This window comes from Ursus americanus, chromosome 14 (genome assembly GCF_024610735.1).
Source record: "Ursus americanus isolate L20-20 chromosome 14, mUrsAme1.1.p, whole genome shotgun sequence".
Classification (NCBI taxonomy): domain Eukaryota; kingdom Metazoa; phylum Chordata; class Mammalia; order Carnivora; family Ursidae; genus Ursus; species Ursus americanus.
In genome coordinates this window covers 40,785,791-40,813,419 of record NC_142140.1, presented here as the reverse complement: position 1 = coordinate 40,813,419, position 27,629 = coordinate 40,785,791, and the positions used below count along the sequence as shown (strand labels likewise).

Here is a 27,629-nt window from a genome sequence, read left to right as displayed (position 1 = left end):
TTGCTCTAACTCCAGGTGGCGTGAAGGTAGGCCTTTAACTGAGTCTTGCAAGGTTTGGGGTCAAACGGGGCCCTGTGTTGTGGGTGAATCCTCTCTTGTGAGCCCAGATACCACATCCCATGCTCTCCTTTACATCTCCTCTCGAATAGCTCAAAGCCATCTATGTCCTCTTGAATGGCTCAAAGCTTAACACAAGACAACCTTAAATTCTGCTCTTCCCATTTTCCCATGTCAGTAAAGGGCCCTGCAGCCACCCAACTGTACCAGCTGGAAACCTGGAGATCATCTTTGACATTCTCATTCCCCCCACGCTGTGACACTTTTTTCTCCAAAACGTTTCTCAAATCTGCCCACGTTTTACCTCCCTCTGCCCCAACCCAGCATCACCTATGTTCTGGAAGACTACAAAAAGATTCTCACTGGCTTCCCAGCTTCCACTTTTGCCCTCACGATCTCCAAACCATTCTCCGTCTTATTTCTAAAGACAGGTAATACATACATGATTTAAAAATTCCAGCTCTACCTGTCACCCCTCTAGAGGCAACTTCTCTGTTTTGTGGTCCCCTTCCAGTCTGGGCATCCCAGGTACTCAGGTGGCCATACATATTCACCGCCGCCTGTCTACCCACATGGCTCTGGGCTTTAACACTCCACCAAGGCATTCTTTTCCCATCCTAAGTGGACAGACACCTCAGTCTCTCAGGCAGTCTGCGGCTTTTCAGGCTGGACCAAGTGTACCAGTCTCTAACTAGTCATTTCTTTGTCCCAAAGCTCTGCAACTTGGGATAAAACCCTTCGCTCTCTTCTTAGCTGCATCTCCCACCTGGCCAAGGGGTCCCTCCCTCAGGGCTCAGTTTCCAAGTCACCTCTTTGGGGCAGCCCACCCGTCACGTTATCTCTATCACAGCACCTGCCCCTGTCCTCTATGTCCCTCGGCTCTACTTGGGGCTACAAGCTTATGGTTGAACTAACACCCTCCCCGCCCCGAGACAGGAGCGCCGAGCCCAAAGCCAGGCCCGCAGGTCCGCCTGGCCACAGAGGAGGAAACCAGCTTGTGAGGGCTTCGCAGCTAAGCGAAGGAAGACTATCACTCCCAGAAACCCTTTCGCGGGGGGCTGGAAATTCGCTCTCCACGCCCTGTCTGCGGAGGAGACTGAGCATGCGCAACGGCAGCAGCGCTTAGCCCGAAAAGCTGCGCGGGCGGGGACTGCATCTCCCAGCAGGCCCTGCGTGCAATTTTCATCCCCGCGTGACGAGTGACTTCCGGCGCGGAGGGGCGGGGCTCGCGGCTGAGGCAGCTGCTGGGGCAGCTAGGGGAGCGGCCGGGTGGCCGGCGGGCGCCAGCCGCCATGGAGGCCGTGCCCCGCATGCCCATGATCTGGCTGGACCTGAAGGAGGCCGGTGACTTCCTCTTCCAGCCGGCCGTGAAGAAGGTAAGTGCTTCCCCCACAGCCCCCACCTCTCCCGCGTAGCGCCGTCTGCCCGCGCGTGACGCTCCCTGTGCGTCCATCATCTCCCTAGGCCTTGGTCGAGTGAGGCCAGGAGGGGCCTCCGCTGGATTTCCTCAGCCTGGCCCACCCCCCGCAGGCATTCCTGTCCCCTCCTCGCCCGCTCGGGGCTAGCACCCACAGTCTCGTCGAAACCCGCTTCCCGACTTCTGCTCCGGGCCATCCACAGTTCCCACCGAGGCAGCGCACTTCCTCGGGTGTGACGCTCGGGACCTGGTTCTGCTCCGCCCCTCCTCCTCCTCCACGCCCGGACCGCCCCGCGGGGGGGGGGGGGTGGGCGGCCCTGGCCGTCTCGTTGACCTGTGCCCTAAGTGTGCGGTCGGTCCAGGATCCTCCCGGGACGGACGCCGCGGATGTGGTTCAGCGTGTGTGTTTTAAAGGTGGGAGCCAGAGGAGTGCCTGACCTCTGCGATTGGGGTCTCTCAGACAGTTGGTGCAGTTCTCCCTGGTCTCTTAAGAAGAACCATATTCGGGAGCCCCCTAGGATCCAAAGATATAGTGCCTTGATATTTGTGGACTGCTTTTCTTAACCGCTTGGAGGGGCTAAACAGTGTTGTAGTTCCTGGAGAAACCTTAGCAGTTGTTGTGTTGAACCTTCAGTTGAACGGGGGAGACAGGCTGGTCTGGTGGTGGTGGAGGCAAGAGACCTCTGGCGAGATCAGGTGGGGCTGGCTCGGAGAGGGGCCAGGTGTGTTGAATGAGCATCAGGTGCCCTCTGAGACATCAGCCTTGGGGAGGGCCACCTAGTAGCATTGGGTCAGAGCAGGAGTGAACAGGAGCAACCAGGTTGTTGCAGGTTGGCATCCTTGTGGTTTTAGCAGAGCAACTGCCAAAGTCAGTCCCAGGTATTCGAGACGGTGCACCACTCAGCAAGGTACTCAAGAAAAGGGGTAGGAGAAAGTAGGTTTGAAAATGGTTCCTCCAAGCTGTCTCCCTCCCTCTCTACACTGCCAGGGCCTTAGTTCAGACACTAACAATTTGTATTCCTTTGATTCCGTCATTAAACTAAACCTCTTTGGGCATTTGTTTCCTCATTTGTAAAGAGAGGAAATTAGATTAATCTAAAACTTGAGAGTTTTGTTACCTTTTCCCCAGACTTTGGTCTTCTATCTGCTCTTCCATGCAAGCTCATTTAGATGAATTTTTCTAAAACACAACAAAACTCCCTTGTTTTCAAGTTCAGCCCTAACCCATATAGAGTTCTCCCTGACCAACCCCAGCCCTTTCAGTATTTTTGAGGGCCCAGTGTATGCTTGATCTGTGTATTTCTGATACAGATTCTGTTCATAGTCAGCCATTTGCTGTTCTCCTAACATTGTATGTTTGCTCTTCTGTGCCTTTGGTTGTGGAATTTCTTCCATCCAGAAGTGCTCTCTTCTTTGTCCTGTGGGATGGGGATGGGGCCCTTCTGTATATTGGTTCTGGCCATCTTTTCAAGGTACAGTTCTTTCTCTTCCAGAAGCATTCTTTAATCCTTTCATCTGGGTTAATCTTTCTCTCCTCTGAATCCCTTTTTCCATTCTTTTCCTGGTGTTAGTATGTGTGCTATGTTTTAACCCCCCTATTCAATTCTAAGTGACCTGAGAAGCATCTCCCTGCCCTCGAAGCTTAGCAGGGGTCCCTCTACATAGTTGGCATTCAGGAAAATGTTTCTCAAATGACTGAATGACATTTGAGAGGGAATTTAGACATGGTGACCATAAATTTATGGAAATCCAGTGGATAAAATCTTAGCCCAGAAATCCTAGGAAATACTTTGTTTGAACTTAGCCTTTGATACTCTGGTCACCCTTACCAAACCAACAGGGTTTTATGTGAGTAATGACTTCTCTGGAAGCCTCTCTGAGCCTCCATGAGAGTAGGTGCTCATTAGCCATTTAGCCTGAGGTGGTATCAAATCCTGAAGAAACTGCTCACTTCCTAGACATCAGCTCTTTTTCTTTGTTTCCTCTTCTTTGGGATTGGGGAAGATATTGCCACTTACTTGGTAGGTTAAGACTGTGGCATGTATTTGCATGAACCCACTGAAAAGGAATAGCAACCTGTGGGTGGGCGGGGCTTGTGAATGGCCAACTCCGTCAGAGTACCCTGGAACTCTTCTGCAGGAGACTGCAGAAGCCACTTCATCCTGGGAACTCTTCCTGACCCGAACGCCTCTCCCCAACCCTAGAGCCCCGACTCTGCCCCTCATACCCTTGTCCTCTTCTACCCTTTCTTTCAGCCATGGGACCCTTCACCAGTGATTTGGAGCTGAGAGGTAGAATTTAGTTTACTGGGGTAAAAATTCGTTCTGTTGAGGTCAATCTGTTGAGCACTGTTACCTTGATAACACAAATGAATAAGAGACATTCTTTTTTTTCTTTCATGGAGTTCAATTTAGTAGAGGAAATTTAAAAATTAAATGGTGGTATCAGTGGAAGAGTATGTGTACAGAAGTACCAGCCTAAGGAGGGGCCATTAGAGAAGGCTTGGTGGGCTTTGAAGGATGAATAGGAGTTTTCCAGATAGCTAAAGGGTTTGTTTCTTTGTAAAGCCTGGGCTGTTGAAAAGACCTTTCGTAATGGTTAGTATTGGTTTTCACTCCTGATGGACGTGCCTTCAGTTATGGAGTAACGTGAAATAAGAGCCAGGAGAACAGCAAGCCAGTTTGGAACTGCAGTGCCAAGCTTTAGGTTGGGATACCGGGGCCCACATGTTTTCTGGTGGGAAAATGCTGCTGGCTCTGTACTCTCTTACCTGTGCTTTGGAGCCCAAAGTGCTGACTCACTGGAAGCTGATGAAGGCTGACTTGTGCTCTTCATCACCGAGCGATTTGGTGACAGGTGTTGGTATTTGAAGTTGTTGCCTCTTCTCCCAAACACCTGCCCTTAATCAACTGCACTAGAGCTTAAGTCAGGCTCACTTAGACTTAGCTGTTAACATCCATCTCTGATTCATTTATTGAACAAATCGTTATTGAGTGACTGTAGGTGCCTGCCCTGGAAACTCAGGGCTGTATGTAATGACAAAAATCCCTGCTTTCATGGAGCTTATCTTCTGATGATCCACATGGTAACCCTTCCTCAAGGGCAGATGTATCATGTGGTAGCCACCCTGCTAACTTGAGCGGCTTCTGGGCCTCTCCCCTCCTCCCACTCTGGCTGGATTGATCTCTAAATCGCCACCTTTCCACCAGGTTCCTCCAGAGAAACTGCCTGCTATTCAAGGCCTGCCAGGACTTGGCTTCAGCCTGCCTCTCTCTAATTCATTCCCCCAGGCCTCTCCTATAGGAACTGCCAGCCTCTTTTCCTTCCGCATCTGGCCTTTGTTCTTTCTCTGGTCCTTCCTGGAATTCCTTTCTTCCCTTTCATTACTCAGGTTGAACCGTACGTCCTCAGGGCCCCTTTAGCTGCCTGGCTGTTGTACCCCACTCCTCCAAATTCAGACAGGTCCTAGCACTCAGTTGACTTGCGCAACAGTGCGCACACTCTTACTACCTCTTCTTATGGTTCATCTTATTTACTTGTGGGTAAAGTCTGGTTTTTAGGTTTGTGGAATTTCTCTCCCTTTTCTCAGTTTCCCATGGGATAGCTTACTCCTTTGAAACACTTGCCATTTGCACAGAAAAGAAAATAAGACGACCAGAGGCCTAAAAGGGGACCCTGCCTCCTCAGCAGTGAGGAGCATGGGACACTCCCATTACCTCTGGTGGTGACCTGTCTTTTCTCTTATCAGAGATTTGGAGTCACTGAACCTGTCCGCCCAGTTGTGTTTTACAGCAGAATAGCTTCAGGAGCAGATGACGTGCATTGTCCAGTTCATTCTCTCTGACTTTAGTCGCATACACCAAAAACCAGTATCCATTTCATTCCAGATTCTTTCCTTTACTCGGGAAGTAATAAATACTTGTGTGTGGAGAGTGCTTCACAAGTGTTGGTTGAATGACCTAGTCTAGTTCTAGCACCCGCCAAGAGATGTAACTTGAGTTGTCCTTACTGGTGTTGTTTAGAAGAGATGTCGGAGAGATTCCTTGAGTGTAGGGCTAGGTGTTAGACTAGCAAGGATGAAGGTCTGTTCTCATCCTCAGTGCTCTTGGCCTGTAATTTCGTTTTAGGCTTGCTGACATCAAGGGGCAGTAAAACTTCTTTCTCTGAATAAAATTAATCTCATTTGAAGTTCAGTATTAAAGCATATATTGTATTTATTAGCAGTTCTGTATTTGGGACTTAGTTTTATGTGTGTTTCCATGGACCAGCCCAAGGAATGCCTCATATTTGAGTAAATCCTGCAAGTGGGGAAGAAGGAAATAAGTGTATGGTGAACAAAGGTAATGTTCACACATGTGATGCCTTTTATTCTCTTTTTTTCTTAGATTACTGCTTTAATTAGCACCGTGAAATTCCAAGGTGTTATACCAAATTAAGAGCAAAAACTAAACACCCCCACCACCTGGTGGCAGGGGGGCACATACACAGAAGCATGAGAACGTGTTAATAGAAAAGAAATGGAATATCCCTGGGTCAGGAAACCTGGCTTAGGGTTCTAGCACTGCCATTGCTAATCTCTGGTTTCCCTTTTTCCAATCTGTAAAAAAAAAAAAAAATGGCAGGACCCAGGATCACTGTTTCCAGTGATCTCATCTACCTAAAAAATTTCATGCCATTTGTTGCTCCGTAAAAGAGAAGAGTAGTAGCATGGAAATAGCATAGACATTGGAATCAGGCAGACCTTGGTTTAGGTCCCATCTTTTCCACTTAATTGCTAAGTGACTTTCAGCTGCTACAAATGATTATATAACTAATCTGGTCGTCATTTTTCTCACCTGTAACATAGAAATCATATACCTCATCAGCTTGTGAGAATCAAGAATTAATGCGTGTGAGTCCGTATTAGAGGTCTTGACATCATATTGATATTTCTCTCTGGAAATGGTCTTTCCATTCTCTTACTGTTTCGCACTTGTAACTCCTTCCTTTTCTTTTTTATCCCCCCCACCCCCGCAGTGGCTCTGATCCTGGACACGTTCCCAATTAACATAGACCTGTCCATAGGTCTTACTGTTTCCTCAGAAAAGGATTGCCAGCTACTCCAGAGCCTGCCCAGGCTCTGGAGGTTCTCTGGCCCTCTCAGCCCTAACTGGCTTTTGGTTGTGTAGGTGCACTGGGGTCCTGTCGTTGCCTTCTAGTTCTTGCTCCTGGTCTGTGATCGCAGAGTCCAAGGACTTCCTGCTGCTGAGCCTTCCTTCTCAGGCTCTGTCGGGAGCTTCAGATCCTGACCAGACTCCATTCTGCAGCTCTAAAGAGTTTGATTTCACCGTGTTTGTGTGTTCTTTCTTTGTGTGTGTGCGTGCATATGCATATATCTCATGAAGCTTTGAAAGTAAGTTGTACACATCTCAGCACATCCTAAGAGTAAGGACATTCTCCTATGTAACCATATTATCATCACACATAAGAAAATTGACAAAAACTTTCTACTATAATTTATATTAAAATTTCACCTATTGTCCCCAAAGCATTGTTTTTAAAGATTTTATTTTTAAGTAATCTACACCCAAAGTGGGGCTCGAACTCAACGACCCTGAAGTCGAGTCACGTGTTCTACCCACTGAGCCAGCGAGGCACCCCCCCAAAATATTTTCGACTTTTTCCCCCCAAATTCAGTTTCAGTCAAGGTTCCCATATTGTATTTAGTTCTGTTTCTTTAATCTTTTAAAATCTAGACTAGTCTCCTGTTCAGCCCCACCCCCATGACATTGATTTTTTTTTTTCAGAGACTGGGTTAATTGTTGGTCCCATCTTTTGAATTTTCTTGAGTGTCTCCTTTTAGTATTTTCAGTTTGTTCATCCATCCTCTGCATTTCCTGTAAATGGAACCATTTGCTGAGTATCTAACACATCTAATAAGGCCCCTACCATTCCCGATGCACTTATTGCTTGGTGTGGGTTGGGGGGGTGTCACTGCCATGACCCTGCCACTGTGCCAGGCACGGTCTGGTGAAGGCATGTTTAGAATGTAGGGAGAGCAGCGGCTAAAGTTCAAGGAAGTGACATTTCATCTGAGTCTTTTTTTTTTTGTTTTAAGATTTTATTTATTTATTTGACAGAGAGATACAGTGAGAGAGGGAACACAAACAAGGGGAGTGTGAGAGGGAGAAGTAGGCTTCCCGCTGAGCAGGGAGCCCTATGCGGGGCTCGATCCCAGGACCCTGGGATCATGACCTGAGCCGAAGGCAGACGCCTAACCAACTGAGCCACCCAGGCGCCCCTCATCTGAGTCTTAATAGAGAAGAGGGGACAACATGTGAACAAGCACTGAGACCTGAGAGCAGCAATTCCACAGGACTGTTGGCTGGGGCCCCTGGGAGTTGCTAGAAGAGAGTCCTTGAAGGCTGTTGGGAGCAATTGTGAAGGGCCATGAACTCTGTGCCTAGAGTACCTTTGGTTTTGGAGGCTTCTGGGAGCCATTGTTGCACATCCTTTTCAGATTACAATTTTTCTCTTTAGATTGCAACTCATTTCTCATAATCTCACTATCCTGAGGAAAGTGTGTTTGGGTTTATTTTTTTCCCCACGTGTGTGTGTGTTTCAGAAGGCTTTGAAGTTAGGAGTGACAGTGGATTTTGCTAGAAAGAGAACTCTGGCCTCTAGGTAAGGGGTAAATTTGAAGGGGTGACAAGAGGCTAGAGAAGAGAGCTCATGGACACATGGGACTTGCAGGAGGTAAAACCAACAGAAGAGGGTCAGGGTTGGTGGTTTGGGAAAGTAACTGGTTGATGCTGAACTAAGCTCAGCAGGCGCCTCCCCTCTGCCTGTCCCTCCTCTCCCTTTCCCTGCCCGGGCAGGTAGGAGCTGCCACATGGCCTTCCGGGTTCCCTTGTGGCTAATGCCCCAGCTGTGTGGCATAGGTTCTAGGAAGGGACCTCAGAACAGGTGAGTGGGCCACAGACATGGCATGAGTGTGCTACTGGACGGAGCACCTCTTTTCAGACTTTTTAGCTTCCTTCTCTGCTTCACAAACCTTGGTTAAGGCCTTAGGGAACCTGTGAGGTGGGCATCAGTGCCCGTAGCGTTTGCGGAATGGGTCCATCTGGCTCCCCCAGATTGCTACCTTAGGCAGCAGGAACCGCAACAGGGGCAGTTCAGCGGCCTTAGTCTGTTGATCCTGGGTGAACAAGGGGTCTTTTGGCCCAGGCTGTGCCTCTAGACTGATGAATGTGCTCATTTCTGAGAGAGTCAGCTCCTGAGGTGGTGAGTGCTTTTGTGGCCAGGCGTGCCAGTCCCCTCTCTGATGTGGGCACTGACTTTTCCCTCTCCTGTCTGGAACATTCCCGTCACACACCTGTGGGCCTTTCTCCAAGGTGAGGATGATATAAATCATTTATACCGTGGTGCCCTTTCCTAGCCAGTAGGGCTGGTGGAGAAGGCTTTGCTCTCCCACTCTTGTGTGGTATCTCTTGTCTGCATTTGTTGTTGGGTTAGGATTATGGTTGTGATTCCAGAACACAGCAAGGTCCAGTCCTTGAGGGAGGCTTGAATCTGTGGCCTGTTTTGGGATGCTCAGTAGGATCCCATTTCAGCCAGCTAAGTTCCCCAGCATCCAGAGCTGCCAGAGTCCTGAACTTGACAGAAAGGGCTGCAGCCTCATGAAGACCAGCCAGCGTGTTCACGTAGGGCCAGCCGGTCGTATTTTCCATTTTGCTCAAAGGTAGAGCCTCCCATGGTCAGCATCTTTTTTTTTTTTTTTTTAAAGATTTTATTTATTTATTTGACAGAGAGAGAGAGAGCCAGCGAGAGAGGGAACACAAGCAGGGGGAGTGGGAGAGGAAGAAGCAGGCTCATAGCAGAAGAGCCTGATGTGGGGCTCGATCCCAGATCGCCAGGATCACGCCCTGAGCCAAAGGCAGACGCTTAACCGCTGTGCCACCCAGGCGCCCCCCATGGTCAGCATCTTAGTGCTACCCCGTGATTGAGGTAGAGCTCCCAGTGGTCCAGCAGATACGCTGGTAGTGGATCTAGCCTGGTGACTGCCAAGGCCTCAGGGCAGGAGTGAGAGCAGGGGAGTGTTCTGTATTTGTGGTTTACGTTGTTCTCTGTCTCTCTCTCCCTCTCTCTAGTTTGTCCTAAAGAATTACGGAGAGAACCCAGAAGCCTACAATGAGGAACTGAAGAAGCTGGAGTTGCTCAGACAGGTAGGAGGATAGTCTTTTTATGCGCTTGTGGACAGGACAGGTTTGGTGGGGGGTGAAGAAACCACCTGGAACTGTGTTCTTGTTTTAATTTAATATTTTTTCCTCTTTAAAAGCAAAGTTAATGATAGAAAAGTTTGAAAATGCTAAAAAGCCACAAAAAAAAAATCCTCACAAATTTTTGTGTGTATATTTTGTAATTTTATATATGATTGACCCTTGAACAACACGGGTTTGAATGTGTGGGTCCACTTCTATGCAGGTTTTGTATAGTACGGTACTGTAAATGTATTTTCCTTATGATTTCTTTAACATTTCCTTTTCTCTAGCTTACTTTATTATAAGAATACAATGTATAATACATATAACATACAAAATGTGTGTTGATTGACTATGTTACCAGTGAGGCTTCTGGCCAACAGTTGGCTATTAGTAGTTCAGTTTTTGGGAAGTCAAATTATAGTGGATTTTTGGCTGTGCGGGGGGTCAGCACCCTTAACCCCACACTGTTCAGGGTCGACTGTGGATACTGTATAAAAACACAGTAGGACCCTACACTGCCTGTATAGTTTACGTAATCGGCTTTTTCATTTAACGTGTTGTGGATTTGTTTCTGTATCCATGAACACAGAACCATAGTATTTTTAACGTCCTGTGATCATTCCATTGCACTGTGATTTAATCAGTCTGGTCTCAGAGAACGTTAGGTTATTTCAGTTTTCACCGTTGTCAGTCTGATCCGTGTCTGCATCCTTGGGCACTTCTGGTTGTTTCTGTAGGAACTAGTGGGTGAACAGGAGACGCTTGCTTTCATTCCCACCCCCGGCACAGTACATGCCTACTGCTGCTGTTACCATGCAGTGCTGGCAGTCTGGTAGGTGAAAAGGGTATTGAGTTCTAATTTTCAGTTTTTGGTTAATAGTAAGATTTCACAGTTGTTAATGTATCACATATCTTCTTTTAGGACTTGCCAGTGTCTTTTGTCCATTTTTCTTCTAGAGTTCCATAGGCAAACCTTGTATTGCGCTTTGCTTCATTGCACTTCACAGATACCGTGTGTGTTTTTAAAGATTTTATTTTTAAGTAATCTTTACACCCAGTTTGGGGCTCAAACCCACAACCCCAGATCAGGAGTCGTGTGCTCCACCGACCGAGCCAGCCAGGTGCCCCTACATACTGTGTTTTTACAAATTGAAGGTTTGGGGCTGTCCCGCATGGAGCTGGTCTGTTGGCACCATTTTCCCGACAGCACTTGTTCTCTTTGTGTGTCTGTGTCACATTTTGGTAATTCTCACAATATTATAAACTTTTTCGTTATTATATTTGTTAGGGTGATGTGTGATCGGTGAGTTTTGGGGTTACTGTTGCAGCTTTTGGGGGCACCATAGACCCCATAAAAGCGCGCAAATTGAATCGGTAAATGTTGGGTGCGTTCTGACTGCTCTGCCGACCAGCTGTTCCCCATATTTCTCTCTCTTCTTGGGTCTCCCTGTTCCCTGAGACACAACAGTATTGATATCAGGCCAATAAATAACCTTACAACAGCCTCTAAGTGTTCGAGTGAAAGGAAGAGTCTCATGTTTCTCATTTTAAATCAGAAGCTAAAAATGATTAAGCTTTGTGAGGAAGGCAGGTTGAAGGCCACGGTGGGCTGAAAGGTAGGCCCCTTGCACCAGTTATCCAGGTTGTGAATGCAAAGGAAAAGTTCCTGAAGGAAATTAAAAGTGTTAATCCAGTGAGCACATGGTAACACTGCTGATGTGGAGAAAGTTCAAGTGGTCTGGATAGAAGATCAAACCAGCCACAACATTCCCTTAAGTCAAAGCCTAATTCAGAACAAGGCCCTGACTCTCTCCAATTCTGTGAAGGCTCAGAGAGGTGAGGGAGCTGCAGAAGGAGAGTCCGAAGCCAGCGGCGGTTGGCTCTTGAGGTTGAAGGAAAGATGCCGTCTCCCTAACATCAGAGTCCAAGGTGAAGCAGCAAGTGCTGATGGAGAAGCTGCAGCAAGGGGTCCAGAAAATAATTCACGAAGGCGGCCAACCCACACAGCAGATTTTCAGTGTGGATGAAACCACCTTATACTGGAGGAAGATGCCATCCAGGACTTCACAGCTGGAGAGAAGTAATGCCTGGCTTCAAAGCTTCGAAAGACAGGCTGACTCTGTTGTTAGGGGCTATGCAGCTGGTGACTACAAGTTGAAGCCAGTGCTCATTTCCATTCTGAAAATCCTAGGGCCCTGAAGAATTAGGCTAAATCTACTCTGCTGTGCTCTAGAAATGGAACCACAATGTCCAGATGGCAGTACTTCTGTTTACAACGGAGTTTACTAAATATTTTAAGACTCCCGCTAAGATCTGCTCAGGAAAAAAAAGATTCCTTTCAAAATGTGACTGCTCGTTGACAATACGCACGGTCACCCCAGAGCACTGATGGAAATGTACGAGATAAATGTTTCCATGCCTGCTAACACAGCATTCATTCTGCAGCCCATGGATCAAGGAGTCATTTTGACTTTCAGGCTTATTCCTTAAGAAATACATTTCATAAGGCTATAGCTGCATAGATGGTGATTCCTCTGATGGATCTGGGTAAAGTCCATTGAAAACCTTCTGGAAATGATTCACCATCTAGATGACATTAAGAACAATCATGATTCATGGGAAGAGGTTAAAATGTCAACATGAAGAGGAGTTTGGAAGGAGTGGATTCCAGCCCTCATGGAGGACTTTGAGGGTTCAAGATTTCAGTGGAGGGAGTCACCGCAGATGTGGTGAAAACAGCATGAAAACTAGAATCAGAGCCTGAAGGTGGGACTGAATCACCGCGATCTCATGATCAAACTTGAACAGATGAGGACTTGCTTCTAATGGATGAACAAAGAATATGGTTTCTTGAGCTGGAATCCATTCCTGGTGAAGATGCTGTGAAGTTGTTGAAATGACAACAAAGGATTTAGGGTATCACATAAACTTAGTTGGTAAAACAGCAGCAGGATTTGAGAGGACTGACTCCAGTTTTGAAAGAAGCTCTGTGGGTAAAATGTCCTCAAATAGCATCTCATGCTACAGAGAAATCCTTCGTAAAAGGAAGAGCCTATCAGTGGGGCAAACTTCATTGTTGTCTTAAAGAATTTGCCACAGCCACCCCAGCCTTCAGCAGCCACCAGCCTGATCAGTCATCAACATGGAGGCAAGACCCTCCACCAGCAAAAAGATTACGACCCACTGAAAGCTCAGATGATGGTTAGCATTTCTTAGCAGTTAAGTACTTTTTAATTAAGGTATGTACTTTTAAAGATATAATGCTACTGCATTAATAGACTGTAGTATAGTGTAAACGTAACTTTTATATACACTGGGAAACCAGAAAATTCATTTTGACCCACTTGATTGTGGTGGTCTGGATCTGAACCCGTAGTGTCTCTGAGGTATGCCTTTATCTTTGTTCTTATTAATGTATAAGACTTATTCACACATTGATATTGTTCCTTTGTCTTACGTGATGCAAATTTTTTCAGTTCATTGTTTTTTGTTTTGGTTTTATTTTTTTAAGTAGACTCCACACTCAGCGTGGAGCCCAGTGTGGGGTTTGAATTTACAACCTTGAGATGAAGACTTGAGCTGAGATCAAGAGTCGAACACTTAACTGAGCCACCCTGGAGCCCCAGTTATTGTTTTTATTATGTTTTTAATGCAAACTTTTCAAATTTGACATATAAATATTAAAGTCAGGTCCATCCCATCATTCCTTTAACCTGCCTTTGCTATGCACTGAGAAAAACTTCATCACCTAAATAAAATGTAAGCAGTTACTGATGTTCTTTAGTACGTGTACTGTTTGATTTTTACGTAAACCTTTATATGGCATTTAAGTATATGATAGATGAGGGTAGGCTCAAGCTTTAACTTCTCCATACTTTTTCTATTTTTGGAAACACTCCTATGCTGAATTCTTACATACACATTAGGTCTATTCAGAATTCCCTGTTCTCTTCCACCATCTATCCTCCTGTGACAGGTCCACAGTATTTTTTTTTTTTTAAGATTTTATTTATTTGAGAGAGAGTGAGAGAAAGCACAAGAGGGGGGAGGGTCAGAGGGAGAAGCAGACCCCCTGGTGAGCAGAGACTCTGGGATCTCTGGGATCAGGACCTGAGCCAACAGCAGACGCTTAACGGACTGAGCCACCCAGGCGCCCAAGTCCACAATATTTTAAGTATTATTTGTTGTGCATTTTTCTATCTGGTAAGACTAATTCCTGATAATAACTTCTTTTTTAAGTTTTCCATGGTTATTCTCACATGAATATTTGTCAAGTTCTGCAAAATAGTATTGGGAATTTTGTGAGCTCATAAAACTTACAAGGTTGATAAGATAGAGTTAATATCTTTATGAGGTTGCTGTTCTCTGCATTTCTTCATATATTATTTTTTCAGGTTTCTCAGTAAACTTTTGTTTATTTCTAGACTTTTTTTTTTTTAAGATTTTATTTATTTATCTGACAGAGAGAGACAGCCAGTGAGAGAGGGAACACAGGCAGGGGGAGTGGGAGAGGGAGAAGCAGTCTCCCAGCAGAGGAGCCTGATGTGGGGCTCGATCCCAGAACACCGGGATCACGCCCTGAGCCGAAGGCAGATGCCCAACGACTGAGCCACCCAGACGCCCCTAGACTTTTTTTTATTGTTGCTATTATTGAGTGTCCTTCCCCCTTCTTTTATCTTTTCCACCTGTTACAGTTGGCATAGAGAGAAGCAGTTGAGCAATTTATTTTGTTTTTGGTTGTTGTTTATTATTTATTTTTAATTAATCTCTCCATCCACTGTGGGGCTCAAACACATGACGCCAAGATCGAGAGTTGCACACTCCCTTACTGGGCCAGTCAGGTGCCCCGAGCAATTTATTTCGTTAATTATCTTCTTTCCAATGGTATTTGAGTTCATTTTCTTGGGTTTTCCAAATTACCCGAGTCATACCATATACACATAATGATTTTGCTTTCTTTCCAATGGTTGTAATCCTTATTTTCTTGGAATTGGCAGACATTTCCAGAGCATGGTTAATAATTGTGAGAATGATTTGACGCTGGCGTCGAGGTGTCAGCTTGAGCGCGCCGCTGGCCACTGTGCCAGTGTCAGGTGGCTTATTTCTGCATGTGGGGGTGCAGCGGCCCCTCGTCCTCTTAGCGACTCAGAGCCGCTTATAGTGGCGGGGTGTCTGTACGCTCGCTCACTTTGTGTTCTGATCAATTAACAGGTCATAAAAGCTGTAGAAAACTTGGTAAATAAGAGAAATATAAAGAACAAAACAATCATGCCCAGAGAGAATCACTGTGATTTTACACATTTCGTTTTTATTTTAAAAGCTGGAAGTTAAAATAACATTGTCAAAGCACTATAGACCAAGTCATTTTAATTGTTAAAAGATTCGCTTAAGGGGCGCCTGGGTGGCACAGCGGTTAAGCGTCTGCCTTCGGCTCAGGGCGTGATCCCGGCGTTGTGGGATCCAGCCCCACATCAGGCTCCTCCGCTGTGAGCCTGCTTCTTCCTCTCCCACTCCCCCTGCTTGTGTTCCCTCTCTCACTGGCTGTCTCTGTCTCTGTCGAATAAATAAAATCTTTAAAAAAAAAAAAAAAAGATTCGCTTAAATTTTATTATGTTTCTAACCTTTCTTGTGCCCCTTAGCAGTAAACAAGGAACAATAGCCTAAATGCTATTTCTGGAATTAATATTAGGAAAGCATTTTTCCCCATTTTTTAAATAGAAATGACATAATATTGAATAATTTCAGCTCAGCTCTGGCAGGGGGCAAAGCATGATCCCAAACAAAGAGAACTAAGAAGAGCTCTTTGTCTTCTTCCTATACTGGAGTTCCAGTCCTGCTTTATTCATTCTGTTAGCAAATGTTCATTGACCGCTCTCCTAATCTCAGGGCCTCCTGTAGGCCCTGTGGCTTCAGCAGTGAATAGAACGAAGTTCCTGTGGTGTCACGTGGTGGTCTAAGTAAGAGTCCTTGAGCAGAGCAGCCCGGTGCAGCACCCCGGCATTAGGCTAAGCTTCCGGCATTAGGGAAGAAGGCAGAGGAGCCAAATCCTGGGGAAAAAAACAAAGAGAAAAACCAAGATTCCCAGTGAAGGAGAGGCTTCATGAGGGATCCAGGAAGTGTGACGCTGGAGTGGGGGTTTCATTTGGCAATTTCGAGTGAGGTCTTCATCCTTCCACGGGACTTCCTGATGCCTCCCTCAGCCTCCTGAGGTGGTGTGGTCCCAGTCATGCGTATGGTGGTTCACCAGAGACACAGTGGAGCAACAGGTATGGGAACCAGAGCTGGAAGATCTGACGTAGGCTCAGTTCCCAAGCAAGAAGTATTGTACTGCCTACAGCATCGCGGGGACAGTGTTATCAAGGCCAAGTGCCAGTTTGCTTATTGTACTTTGGAAAAATTGGCCCAAGAGTTTCAACAGTGGAAGGCTCCAATTAAGGGAGCTACTTAGGAGTCCATTGCAGATCCTTTTTTTTTTTTTTTTTTAAGATGTATTCATTTGAGAGGGGGAAAGAGCGGGGAGTGGGGCAGAGGGAGGGAGAGAACATGCACGTGTGGGGGGAGCAGGGGCAAAAGGGGAGAAGGCTCGAGGGGGGGAGGGGCAGAGGGAGACTCTCAAGCAGACTCTGCACTGAGCGTGGAGCCCAGCGAGGGGCTCAGTCCCACAGCCCTGATATCATGATCTGAGCTGAAACCAAGAGTCCGGTGCTCAACCAACTGACCCACCCTGGTGCCCCCTGGAAATGGAAGGCAGATAAAACTTGGGGAGCTGTAGGCAATCCTCTTTATGCGATCTGGCCTTTGTTTCCTCATCCGTAAAGCGGGGGCTGGAAGAGTTGTCTCTAAGACCTTCCAGTTGCAACTCTGAGGTGTATTCTTGATTTACAGTGCATAAAGCTGGCAGGCATGGTGAGGGGCTTGTGGGGGGGTGGGAGTGGCGTGATCTCCGAGCTCAGCTGCTCCTGCTCTGCCTAGCTCCTCCAGGTGCAGGGCCATGCAGGGCGTCCGAGAACACGGCAGGTGCACCGGGACAGGGGGGCCTCTTCCTTGGCCGGATTAAAAGTGCCGGTGGAATTGTGTGACTTGGAGGGAGGGTTGCTTCCATTGTTTCTCAGAGATGGTTTTAGGAAGTACAAAGACAAATCTTTTCTGTTACCTTTTTGAATCTGCTTTAGTGAGTGTTAAAGAAAAATGTAGCTAGCACATCAGCCCTGTTGTTTCAAAGAGGCGGCTGCTTAGGATGTGGCTCCACTTTGAAAAATGTGTCAGCCTGAAGGAAAATGTGAAGTCCCTGTGCTATTTGACTACGGCAGAGGTTCTGATGGGGAGGGGGTGGTGACCAGATTCCAGAAGCCCTGGCCTGAGGGACAGGTCACACCTTCGCTGTATGGCTATGAACACGCCTCATCCTTGCTCTAGGCCCTCTGGAGGCTGCTGCAGGAGGGAGCTTATGCTCCTGTTCAGAGAGGAGCCGGAGGGCCTGGGGAGCGCTGTTGAGTGGGACTGGGGCCGACTAGCCCTGCCCAGCCCTGCCCTGCCGTTCCTTCTGAGAGCATCCCAGGCAGAGGCCTTGGAGCCCAGCTCTGGAGTGCGGTGTCCTCCAAGAAGGGTTTCTGCTAGCCGGTGCTGGCCAGCTCTCCTCTGGGCCTTGTTGTTGCTGAAGTCCCCAAGGGGGCGGAAGGGTGCCATGGCTCTCTCCAGCAGGCGGGGCGAGGGTGGGCATGGTCCTTCTAGCCTGTCCCTTCTTTGTTTTGTGCACCTGCTTCTGGGAGAGGATGTTGTCTGTTCTTCTGTTTGAGCACAGGGTTCATCTGCTTTGTTTTGTTTATTTCCCCAAAATGGGAATAGCTTTATTGTTTTTTATAAAAAGTGGAAATTGGGGGAGGGGGGTGGGGGGGATGAGGTAACTGGGTGACGGACATTAAGGAGGGCATGTGATATAATGAGCCCTGGGTGTTATATGGAACTGATGAATCACTGAACTCTACCTCTGAAACTAATAATACACTATATGTTAATTGAATTTAAATCTTAAAAAATTTTAAAAATAGGAAAAAGCGAAAGTGTTTGGTGTAAAGAGTAAACAATAAAAAGAAATGTATGTCTCTGTGTGTATATACAGAATAGGATAAGTTACGTACACCCTGCTACCCAGTGGTAATCACTTAATATTTTGGTGTACAACCTTCTAGAATCTTTTATCTTTGTCTATATACCTAGTTGGCTGTCAGTATCTATACGATTTTACGTAAATGAAATCATACTGCTCATCTGTTACCTTTTTTTGGCTCAATAAATACATCACGAACATCTAAACATAATAGAGACTCTCGTTTTCAGTCTTTGTGGCTGTATTTGCTTTTGTAGTCTTGGCATAACTTATTTAAACAGTTCTCTTTGATGGAAATGTTGGTGGCATCCAATATTTGACCCTGTTAATAATACTGCGATAAATATCCCTGTATGCTCACCAAGCAGTTGCTTTTCTGGGTATCTTTTACTGTGTGTTTTAGATACAGAACTGTGGGTAGCATCAGGTACGTGCACATTTTTAACGCCTATTGTAAAACTGCGTTCCGGAAAGGTGGGACTGACTCAGCCCGCCCTGGCTGGTGGGATGGCTGTTGAACAGCTGCAGGCATCACTGTGGGCTTTCTCGTAGCTCAGATGCAGATTTCTTTTTTGAGCCTCTGTGGGCAGACAGACCTGCCTGTACTCTACCCCAAGTGACGGCAGGCCTGCTTCTCCCATCCGCCCCCCAGAATGCTGTCCGTGTCCCACGGGACTTTGAGGGCTGCAGTGTCCTGCGCAAGTACCTAGGCCAGCTCCACTACCTGCAGAGTCGGGTCCCCATGGGCTCGGGCCAGGAGGCCGCCGTTCCTGTCACCTGGTGAGAGCTGGCAGGCAGGGCTGCGGGGGGAGCCTGGAGGGTCCCTGGGGTGGCCCATGGTGTTTGGATGGTGGGGATGTCCCCTCCCCTTCCCCAGCCCCCTCCCCTCTTCCTGCTGCAGAGGATGGGGAGTGGCTTGGTGTGGTGTCCTTAGGCCTCCCTCTGACCTGCACTGGGGTGGCTCATCCTCTCACCTGGCCTCAAGGCCCTGGCCAGCTCCTTCCCTTAAGATGATGGGGGTGGCATGTCTGCAGGACCGAGATCTTCTCTGGCAAGTCTGTGGCTCATGAGGACATCAAGTATGAGCAGGCCTGCATTCTCTACAACCTCGGTGAGCTGCCTAACCCTTTCCCATTGGCCCTACCTCCCAGCCCTGCCAACCCAGGATCTCAGCAGGTCACAAGGCAGTGGGCTCATGGAAAGAAGCCCCTGGATGCTGACCCCTTCGCCACTTTCCCCATAGCTCTGCCAGCACCTCTTTTCTGGGCCATGGGCAGCCACCCTGCTGGGGAGAAGCTCCGCTGGGCTGGCTGCCACATGGTGTTGCTGTTGTGTGCTCTGGCTAGGAGCGGTGACCTCTCTTCTTTGACTGGACAGCTCTGACCCCCCTAATGGCTTTGGGCTGTTCTAGTTGAGAGAACAAGGCTGGCCTCAACTAGCCCTGCTGTCAGCCCTGATGACTTAGCCTCAGTATGGCCCAAGGGAGAAGCTGGGGAGCCTGAGTCCTGTGTAGGCATCCCTGGGGCCTCAAGACCGGACCTGTAGGCGGGGTGCTGTGGATGGGAGTTCCTCCTTCCTCCACCCCCATGTCTGCCTGGTGTAGAGCAAGAGACTGAGGGGCTTGGATGGACTTGGGAGTTTCCCCTTCTGGGTGTCCTTGGACCAACTGCCCCAGTTCTCAGACCCTGTCTTCCAGATCATGAGTGACAACACAGCCTCCCTGTCTTATGCTCAACAAAGGCATGGGGGCGGGCAACTCGGGGAGCAGCCCCAGGCTAGCCCTGACACCATGTCCTCTGACTCCCCAGGGGCTCTGCACTCCATGTTGGGGGCCATGGACAAGCGGGTGTCTGAGGAGGTGAGGAGGGGAGGGGCGGTGGGCGGGACATAGGACATAAGCAGGGGGGCGACTAAGTGTTCTTTGCCTCCAGAGTTTGCATCCTGTCCCGTGGGAGTGGACACGGGCAGCTGTCTGGCTCTGCCTCTGGCCATCATCGTCCTCTTCCTCCCCAGGGCATGAAGGTCTCCTGTACTCATTTCCAGTGTGCAGCAGGCGCCTTCGCCTACCTGCGCGAGCACTTCCCTCATGCCTACAGCGTGGACATGAGTCGCCAGATTCTCACTCTCAACGTCAACCTCATGTTGGTGAGGAGGTGCCCTTGTCGGGGCCCAGTTCAGTCCAGGGAGGGGACAGCCAGCGCTGGATCCTGGACCAGGCCCTGTGCACGTGGCAGTGGGGCCTTGGCTTTGATCTTTTGAGTCCCCGGTGGATCAGGGCAGGACAGTGCTGCTTGGAGTGGCGAAGGCGGGAGGAGAGAGGACAGGGCAGGGGATCTCTCTGTGATCCCCCTGATGGGCAAGGTAAGGTCTCTGGGTGAACGAGTGAATGCACCTGCATTTTGTCGGCCCAGGGCCAGGCTCAGGAGTGCCTTCTGGAGAAGTCAATGTTGGACAACAGGAAGAGCTTTCTGGTGGCCCGCATCAGTGCACAGGTAGGGGCAGGGGTGGATGGTGGCCCTCAAGGGACTGAGAGCAGGCCTTCAGTTTACTCCTGGCCCCCAGGTGGTGGATTACTACAAGGAGGCATGCCGGGCCTTGGAGAACCCCGACACCGCCTCACTGCTGGGCCGGATCCAGAAGGACTGGAAGAAGCTTGTGCAGATGAAGATCTACTACTTTGCAGCCGTGGCTCATGTGCGAGCCCCGTGACGGGTGGGGGGGGGCGGGGGGGCGACCACAGCTTGGGGACTAAGTCGTGGTGTGTGTCCTTTCTTCCCCCAGCTGCACATGGGAAAGCAGGCTGAGGAGCAGCAGAAGTTCGGTGAGCGGGTGAGTGAGCTGTGGCAAGGAGGGGTTCGGACTGATGCCAGCCGTGTTCACGAGGTGCTAGAACGGTCCCTTCCCTTACAGCAAAGGGGGAGGCTCTCCTCACTGTCCTCACCCCCACATCCTTGCCTCCCCCACAGCTGCAGGTCTGGTGTTTGTATTGTGTTGTCCCATCTGCTTCACCTTCATCCCCAGCGGACTGCGGGTGTAGCTGCCCGCCCCCACCAGTGGGGATGTTGGGTGGGAGGTGGAGCCGTAAGGTGGAGCCGGCTGGGCTGCCGCACTCAGTGCCGTTGGCTGGGCTGATGCCTGGCTGCTTCCTCAGCTTCTGGTCTTCCAGCGGGTCACCTCATGGCCAGGCAGGGCTTAACGGGGTGGCAGAGGGAGGGAAGGATGGACCGGGCTCTGCCTGCTGCCCCCCACAGGTCGCATACTTCCAGAGTGCCCTGGACAAGCTCAATGAAGCCATCAAGTTGGCCAAGGTAAAGCTGAGGAAGAGCCTGGCTGCCCCTCAGAGCCCTGAGAGAACCTGGAGCACGCCTGGTGGGGCCGAGGGTTGGCCTGGCACTGAGTCCCCTCCCATCCCTGTCCCATAGGGCCAGCCTGACACGGTGCAGGATGCACTGCGCTTTGCTATGGATGTCATTGGAGGAAAGTGAGTCTGTGGGGCTGGGGGTGGCCTTTGTTCCTTCTTGTTGGGGAGGGTCTTGGTCCTCTGCCTGCATCATTGGGAGGAAGGCCCCGGTAGCTGAGAGCAGTGGCCTGACTGCTGGACTCCCTGCTTCTGACTCCAGGTACAATTCTGCCAAAAAGGACAATGACTTCATCTACCACGAGGCTGTCCCAGCACTGGACACCCTTCAGCCTGTAAAAGGTCTGGAGCTGAGGGGAGGCCGAGGATGGGGGGAGAGCGTGAAGATGGGAGTATAGAACAGAGGCAGACTGGAGGCTTGTGTGGGCCTCCATTCTTCCTCTCACCATTCTTCCTCTCCCAGGCGCCCCCTTGGTGAAGCCCTTACCAGTGAACCCCACAGACCCCGCTGTTACAGGCCCTGACATCTTTGCCAAACTGGTACCCATGGCTGCTCATGAAGCCTCGTCACTATACAGGTGGGCGGGAGGGGCTGGCCCTGTTCTTAGCACAGCTGGGGTTGGAAGGTCTCAAGACCTAGTTTCCAGCAATTGCTTTGTCACTTTGGCAGTGAGGAGAAGGCCAAGCTGCTTCGGGAGATGATGGCCAAGATTGAAGACAAGAATGAGGTCCTGGAGTGAGTGCAGGGCTGGAGGTGGGAGGGGGATGGGTGGGTGGGTGAGGACGCAGGCCTCTGTGGGGTCCCCAGTGCTGCTTACAACAGGGAGAGTAAGAGTGAATGTCCTCTTGCATCAGGTTTCCTGGCTTTGCCCTTCCTGCCCATGGTCTTAGGTGCTAGATTTATAGGGGGACAGTCACCTGGCTTGGGAGGGTGATGTTCCTGTGTCTGTTTTCAGCAGTGCCCCAGGTGTGTTCTGTGGGGCCAGGCTAGACCTCCAGTGATGGAGGTCAGGATGCTGATTTGTCTCTGCAAGGACCCCAGACCTAGTTTCAGTGGTGGGGGCTCACCCTCGCGAGAGGAGAGAGAGTTGGGTCGGCGCCCACCTGGTCCTGTCTCTCCCCCCACCCCGCAGTCAGTTCATGGATTCAATGCAGCTGGACCCTGAGACCGTGGACAACCTTGATGCGTACAGCCACATCCCACCCCAGCTCATGGAGAAGTGTGCGGCTCTCAGTGTCCGGCCCGACACCGTCAGGAACCTTGTCCAGTCCATGCAAGGTTAGCAAGGGAGAGAAGCGAGTGGGTGGCAGAAGTCCTCTGCAGCGGCCTTCTCCGTGTCCCCTGTTCACTGAGGACGGAGGTCGTGCAAGCACCCACCCTGAGGCCTCCGTGGATCCCGGCACCCTGCGTCTGCCCTGCTCAGCAAGCCCGGGGCCACACGCAAGCCCTTGACCGTGTGGGTGGTTCTGTCTCCCCGGGGACGGACGCAAGTTGGGTGCCCGGTGTGCCTGCGTCAGGAGCTGTTCCCTTCCCGCAAACACCCCCAGTGCTGTCAGGTGTGTTCACGGATGTGGAGGCCTCCCTGAAGGACATCAGGGAGCTGCTGGAAGAGGACGAGCTGCTTGAGCAGAAGTTGCAGGAGGCGCTGGGCCAGGCCGGGGCCAGCCTGGCGGGCTCCAAGGCAGAGCTGGCCGAGGTGAGGCGAGACTGGGCTAAGTACATGGAAGTCCATGAGAAGGCCTCCTTCACCAACAGCGAGCTGCACCGGGCCATGAATCTGCACGTGGGCAACCTGCGCTTGCTCAGCGGGCCGCTGGACCAGGTCCGGGCTGCCCTGCCCACGCCAGCCCTCACCCCGGGTGAGCCGCACACACTCCCCCGCCCGCCCGCCCCGTCCATGCCTGTGGGAGGGGGTGCGGGGCCGGAGCCGCTGGTCTCACCGACCACCGCTGCTCCCAGAGGACAAGGCTGTGCTGCAGAACTTGAAGCGCATCCTGGCCAAGGTGCAGGAGATGCGGGACCAGCGCGTGTCCCTGGAGCAGCAGCTGCGGGAGCTCATCCAGAAGGATGATATCACGGCCTCGCTGGTGACTACGGACCACTCTGAGATGAAGGTGGGGTTGGGGAGCTGGGGACAGTCTCTAACTGTGGGCTCCACCTTGCAGTGGTGAGGCCCTGAGTGTCTGCCCCCCGCACCCCACCCCCCTCCCTCAGAAGTTGTTTGAGGAGCAGCTGAAGAAGTATGACCAGCTGAGGGTGTACCTGGAGCAGAACCTGGCAGCCCAGGACAACGTTCTCCGGGCGCTGACCGAGGCCAACGTGCAGTACGCAGCCGTGCGGCGGGTGCTCAGTGAACTGGACCAGAAGTCAGTGTCCCGCCCTGCGCTCTGGCCCAGACTCCCATGCAGAGCTTGGCTCAGCGCCTCACCTCCTGCTGCCCTTTATGCCCACCAGGTGGAACTCCACGCTCCAGACCCTGGTGGCCTCCTACGAAGCCTATGAGGACCTGATGAAGAAGTCCCAGGAGGGCAAGGACTTCTATGCGGACCTGGAAAGCAAGGTGGCTGCTCTCTTGGAACGGGCGCAGTCCACCTGCCAGGCCCGCGAGGCCGCCCGCCAGCAGCTCCTGGACAGGTGGGTGTGGCCTCGGGGCTGCTGCAGCCCAGACCGCAGCTCCGCTGATGGGGGTCTGGCTCCACTCCTTCCTGACCTTGTTCCACAGGGAGCTGAAGAAGAAGCCGCCCCCGCGGCCCACGGCCCCAAAGCCGCTGCTGCCCCGGAGGGAGGAGGGGGAGGCAGTGGAGCCAGGAGACCTGCCCGAGGAGCTGCGCAGCCTGCCCCCTGACATGGTGGCTGGCCCACGGCCACCCGACACCTACTTGGGAACTGCGGCGCCACTCCACTTTCCTCCCAGTCCCTTCCCCAGCTCCGCGGGCCCAGGACCCCACTATCTCTCAGGTCCCTTACCTCCTGGTACCTACTCAGGTCCCACTCAAGTGTTGCAGCCCAGGGCCCCCCAGGCCCCAGGCCACCCTGCAATGGCAATGGCCCCTGGACCTGCCCTCTACTCAGCCCCCGCCTACACACCGGAGCTGGGCCTCGTGCCCCGATCCTCCCCACAGCACGGTGTGATAAGCAGTCCCTATGGGGGGGTAGGGCCCCCCCCGCCAGTTGCAGGTCTGCCCTCAGCCCCACCTCCCCAGTTCTCGGGCCCTGAGATGGTTCGGCCAGCCACTACCACAGTAGATAGTGTCCAGGCCCCCATCTCTAGCCACGCCGCACCACGGCCAAACCCCAGCCCTGCTCCTCCCCAGCCCTGCTTCCCGGTGCCCCCACCACAGCCACAGCTACTGCCCACGCCCTATACCTACCCTATGGGAGGGGCCAAGCCACCCCTCGCAGCTGCCCCTGCCCAGCACCACTTTCCTCCTGGGATTCCCCCAGGTTTTCCAGCCCCCAGGGTTGGGCCCCAGCCCCATCCCCCAGGAGTGGCATTTGGGCCCCAGCCCCCCCAGCAGCCCCTTCCACTCCAGCATCCGAACCTCTTCCCACCCCAGGCTCCGGGGCGGGTTCCCCCCCAACCCCCTTACCCCTTCGCCCCTCAGCCTGGCGTCTTGGGACAGCCAGCACCAACCCTGCACACCCCTCTCTACCCGGGCCCCTCTCAGGACCCTCTGCCCCCCCATTCAGGGGCTCTGCCCTTCCCCACCCCTGGGCCACCTCCGTCTCCCCATCCCACCCTGGCATACGGTCCTGCCCCTTCCCCCAGGCCTCTGGGCCCCCAGGCAGCTCCTCTCTCCATTCGAGGCCCCTCACCTGCCGGCCAGCCCACCCCCAACCCCCACCTGGTGCCTTCACCTGCCCCGTCACCAGGGCCCGGCCCAGTGCCGCCTCGGCCCCCTGCCACAGAGCCACCCCCATGTGTACGCCGGGGCACCGCGGCTGCAGACCTGCTGTCCTCCAGTCCGGAGAGTCAGCACGGAGGCACCCAGCCCCCCGGGGGCGGGCAGCCCCTGCTGCAGCCTACGAAGGTGGACGCGGCCGAGGGCCGCCGGCCACAAGCCCTGCGGCTGATCGAGCAGGACCCCTATGAGCACCCCGAGAGGCTGCAGCAGTTGCAGCAGGAGCTGGAGGCCTTCCGAGGCCAGCTGGGGGACGCGGCGGCGCTGGACGCTGTGTGGCGAGAGCTGCAGGACGCCCAGGAGCATGATGCCCGTGGCCGGTCCATCGCCATCGCCCGCTGCTACTCCCTGAAGAACCGGCACCAGGATGTCATGCCGTACGACAGCAACCGCGTGGTGCTGCGCTCAGGCAAGGACGACTACATCAACGCCAGCCGCGTGGAGGGGCTCTCGCCCTACTGCCCACCCTTGGTGGCCACCCAGGCACCGCTGCCTGGCACGGCTGCGGACTTCTGGCTCATGGTGCATGAGCAGAAGGTGTCGGTCATCGTCATGCTGGTGTCGGAGGCCGAGATGGAGAAGGTGAGAGGGCGAGGGGGAGGGGGCTGCGCAGGAGGGACCCTGGAAGAGGAGCCCTAACGGCCTCACCTCTTGGTCCCTCAGCAAAAGGTGGCGCGCTATTTCCCCACTGAGAGAGGCCAGCCCATGGTGCACGGCGCCCTGAGCCTGGCGCTGAGCAGTGTTCGGGCCACCGAGACCCACGTGGAGCGGGTGCTGAGTCTGCAGTTCCGGGACCAGAGCCTCAAGCGCTCGCTCGTGCACCTCCACTTCCCCACTTGGCCTGAGTTGTGCGTCTGCTGTCCCGGGTGGGGGCTGGCAGGTGGGGGGTGCGGTAGGGGCACCCGCTGAGGCCGGCTCTCGGCTCCCGCCCGCACCCCGCAGAGGCCTGCCAGACAGCCCCGGCAACCTGCTGCGCTTCATCCAGGAGGTGCACGCGCACTACCTGCACCAGCGGCCCCTGCACACGCCCGTCGTTGTGCACTGCAGGTACGGCCCGCACGGGGGGGGGGGGGGGGGGCCGCCGACGGGGGCCCAGCCCTGGGCCCTGCTTACACCCGCTTCCCACCGCAGCTCTGGGGTGGGCCGCACGGGAGCCTTCGCGCTGCTCTACGCCGCCGTGCAGGAGGTAGAGGCTGGGAACGGGATCCCCGAGCTGCCTCAGCTGGTGCGGCGCATGCGACAGCAGAGGAAGCACATGCTGCAGGAGAAAGTGAGGCGCGGCTGGTGGGGGCGGGTCGGTGGGTGTGGGAGGGGCCCTCCACCGCGGGGCAGCAAGGCCCGGCCCGGCTGACCAAGCCGAGGGCCCTCTCCAGCTGCACCTCAGGTTCTGCCACGAGGTGGTGGTGAGACACGTGGAGCAGGTCCTGCAGCGCCATGGCGTGCCCCCTCCGGGCAGACCATCGGCAGGCACGAGCGTCAGTCAGAAGGTGAGGAAGGAGCCCCTGGGGCTGGCGGGGCCAGCCGCAGCCTCGTGGACTGGTCTCCACCCACTTCTGTCTTCCTAGAACCACCTTCCTCAGGACTCTCAGGACCTGGTCCTTGGCGGGGACGTGCCTATCAGCTCCATCCAGGCCACCATTGCCAAGCTCAGCATCCGCCCTCCCGGGGGCCTGGATTCCCTGGCCGCCAGCCTCCCAGGCCCCGTAGAGCCCCCGGGGCTGCCACCAGCCAGCCTCCCGGAGTCCGCTCAGCTCCCATCCTCCTCCCCACCCCCCCTCTCTTCACCCCAGCCTGAGGCCCCCCAGCCTGAGGAGGATCAGCCAGTACCTGAGGCCCCCAGCCTGGGGCCCCCGTCCTCCTCCCTGGAGCTGCTGGCCTCCCTAACTCCTGAGGCCTTCTCTCTGGACAACTCCTTGCGAGGAAAGCAGCGGATGAGCAAGCAGAACTTTCTGCAGGCCCATAATGGGCAGGGTCTGCGGGCTGCCCGTCCCACTGATGACCCCCTCAGCCTTCTGGATCCGCTCTGGACACTCAACAAAACCTGAATAGGCTTTGCCTGCCCGGTCCTTACACTACATCATCTCTTGCGCCGGTCTGCCCACCCTAGCAGGGCCTCTCCGGCAGGCCTGGTCTCTTACTCCCATTCCTGCTGCCTTCAGCCCTACCTGGCCCAGCCCGCACCCCTGTGGGGTGGAAATGCCTCATGGGCCTTGGGTCGGGTTCTGCTCCTTTGTGGGACCTGATATTTTTCAGCTCTTTGCTATTAAAGTAATAAACCAACCTGTTCTCTGGCCAGCGTCTGCCCATTGCTGCCTTAGGAAGGGAGCCTGAGCCTCGGTAGCACCGCCTGAAACGTGGTGCCTTTAATGAGCATGGATGTGGCTCGGCGCCTTCCACGCCTCTGAAGGCTTAAGGAGGCAGGCCCGCAGCCCGCGCTTGCGGAGCCTCCCTACCCGGTACCGGCCCTGTGCACCGAGCACGTCACAGGCTCGTGCTGGGAGCGGCTCGAGCACGTGCAGAGCAAGTGCTGCAGCGGCTCTAGGG

At 52.6% G+C, this 27,629-nt stretch overlaps 1 protein-coding gene across 1 annotated transcript; it reads left to right on the top strand.

Annotated features, from left to right (window-relative positions):
• The first annotated feature begins 1,274 nt into the window (after positions 1–1,274).
• PTPN23 (protein tyrosine phosphatase non-receptor type 23) lies at positions 1,275–27,376 on the top strand. Its single transcript, XM_045778877.2, has 25 exons — positions 1,275–1,433; positions 9,604–9,678; positions 18,477–18,604; positions 18,859–18,935; positions 19,633–19,682; positions 19,838–19,969; positions 20,236–20,316; positions 20,387–20,518; positions 20,606–20,653; positions 21,076–21,132; positions 21,247–21,305; positions 21,445–21,524; positions 21,646–21,760; positions 21,853–21,918; positions 22,316–22,461; positions 22,731–23,042; positions 23,143–23,297; positions 23,398–23,549; positions 23,638–23,817; positions 23,906–25,667; positions 25,749–25,933; positions 26,028–26,132; positions 26,217–26,355; positions 26,459–26,572; positions 26,651–27,376. The coding sequence occupies exons 1-25, from the start codon at positions 1,350–1,352 to the stop codon at positions 27,128–27,130; spliced, it is 4,914 nt and encodes a 1,637-aa protein (XP_045634833.2). The 5' UTR covers positions 1,275–1,349; the 3' UTR covers positions 27,131–27,376.
• Positions 27,377–27,629: the final 253 nt, after the last annotated feature.

Bases quoted from the DNA above. Each gene is read 5' to 3' on its own strand.
- PTPN23 (XM_045778877.2), top strand. From the start codon at position 1,350: ATGGAGGCCGTGCCCCGCATGCCCATGATCTGGCTGGACCTGAAGGAG. The intron at 23,043-23,142 runs GTGAGCCGCACA...CGCTGCTCCCAG, and splicing joins CACGCCAGCCCTCACCCCGG to AGGACAAGGCTGTGCTGCAG. The intron at 23,298-23,397 runs GTGGGGTTGGGG...CCCCTCCCTCAG, and splicing joins CGGACCACTCTGAGATGAAG to AAGTTGTTTGAGGAGCAGCT.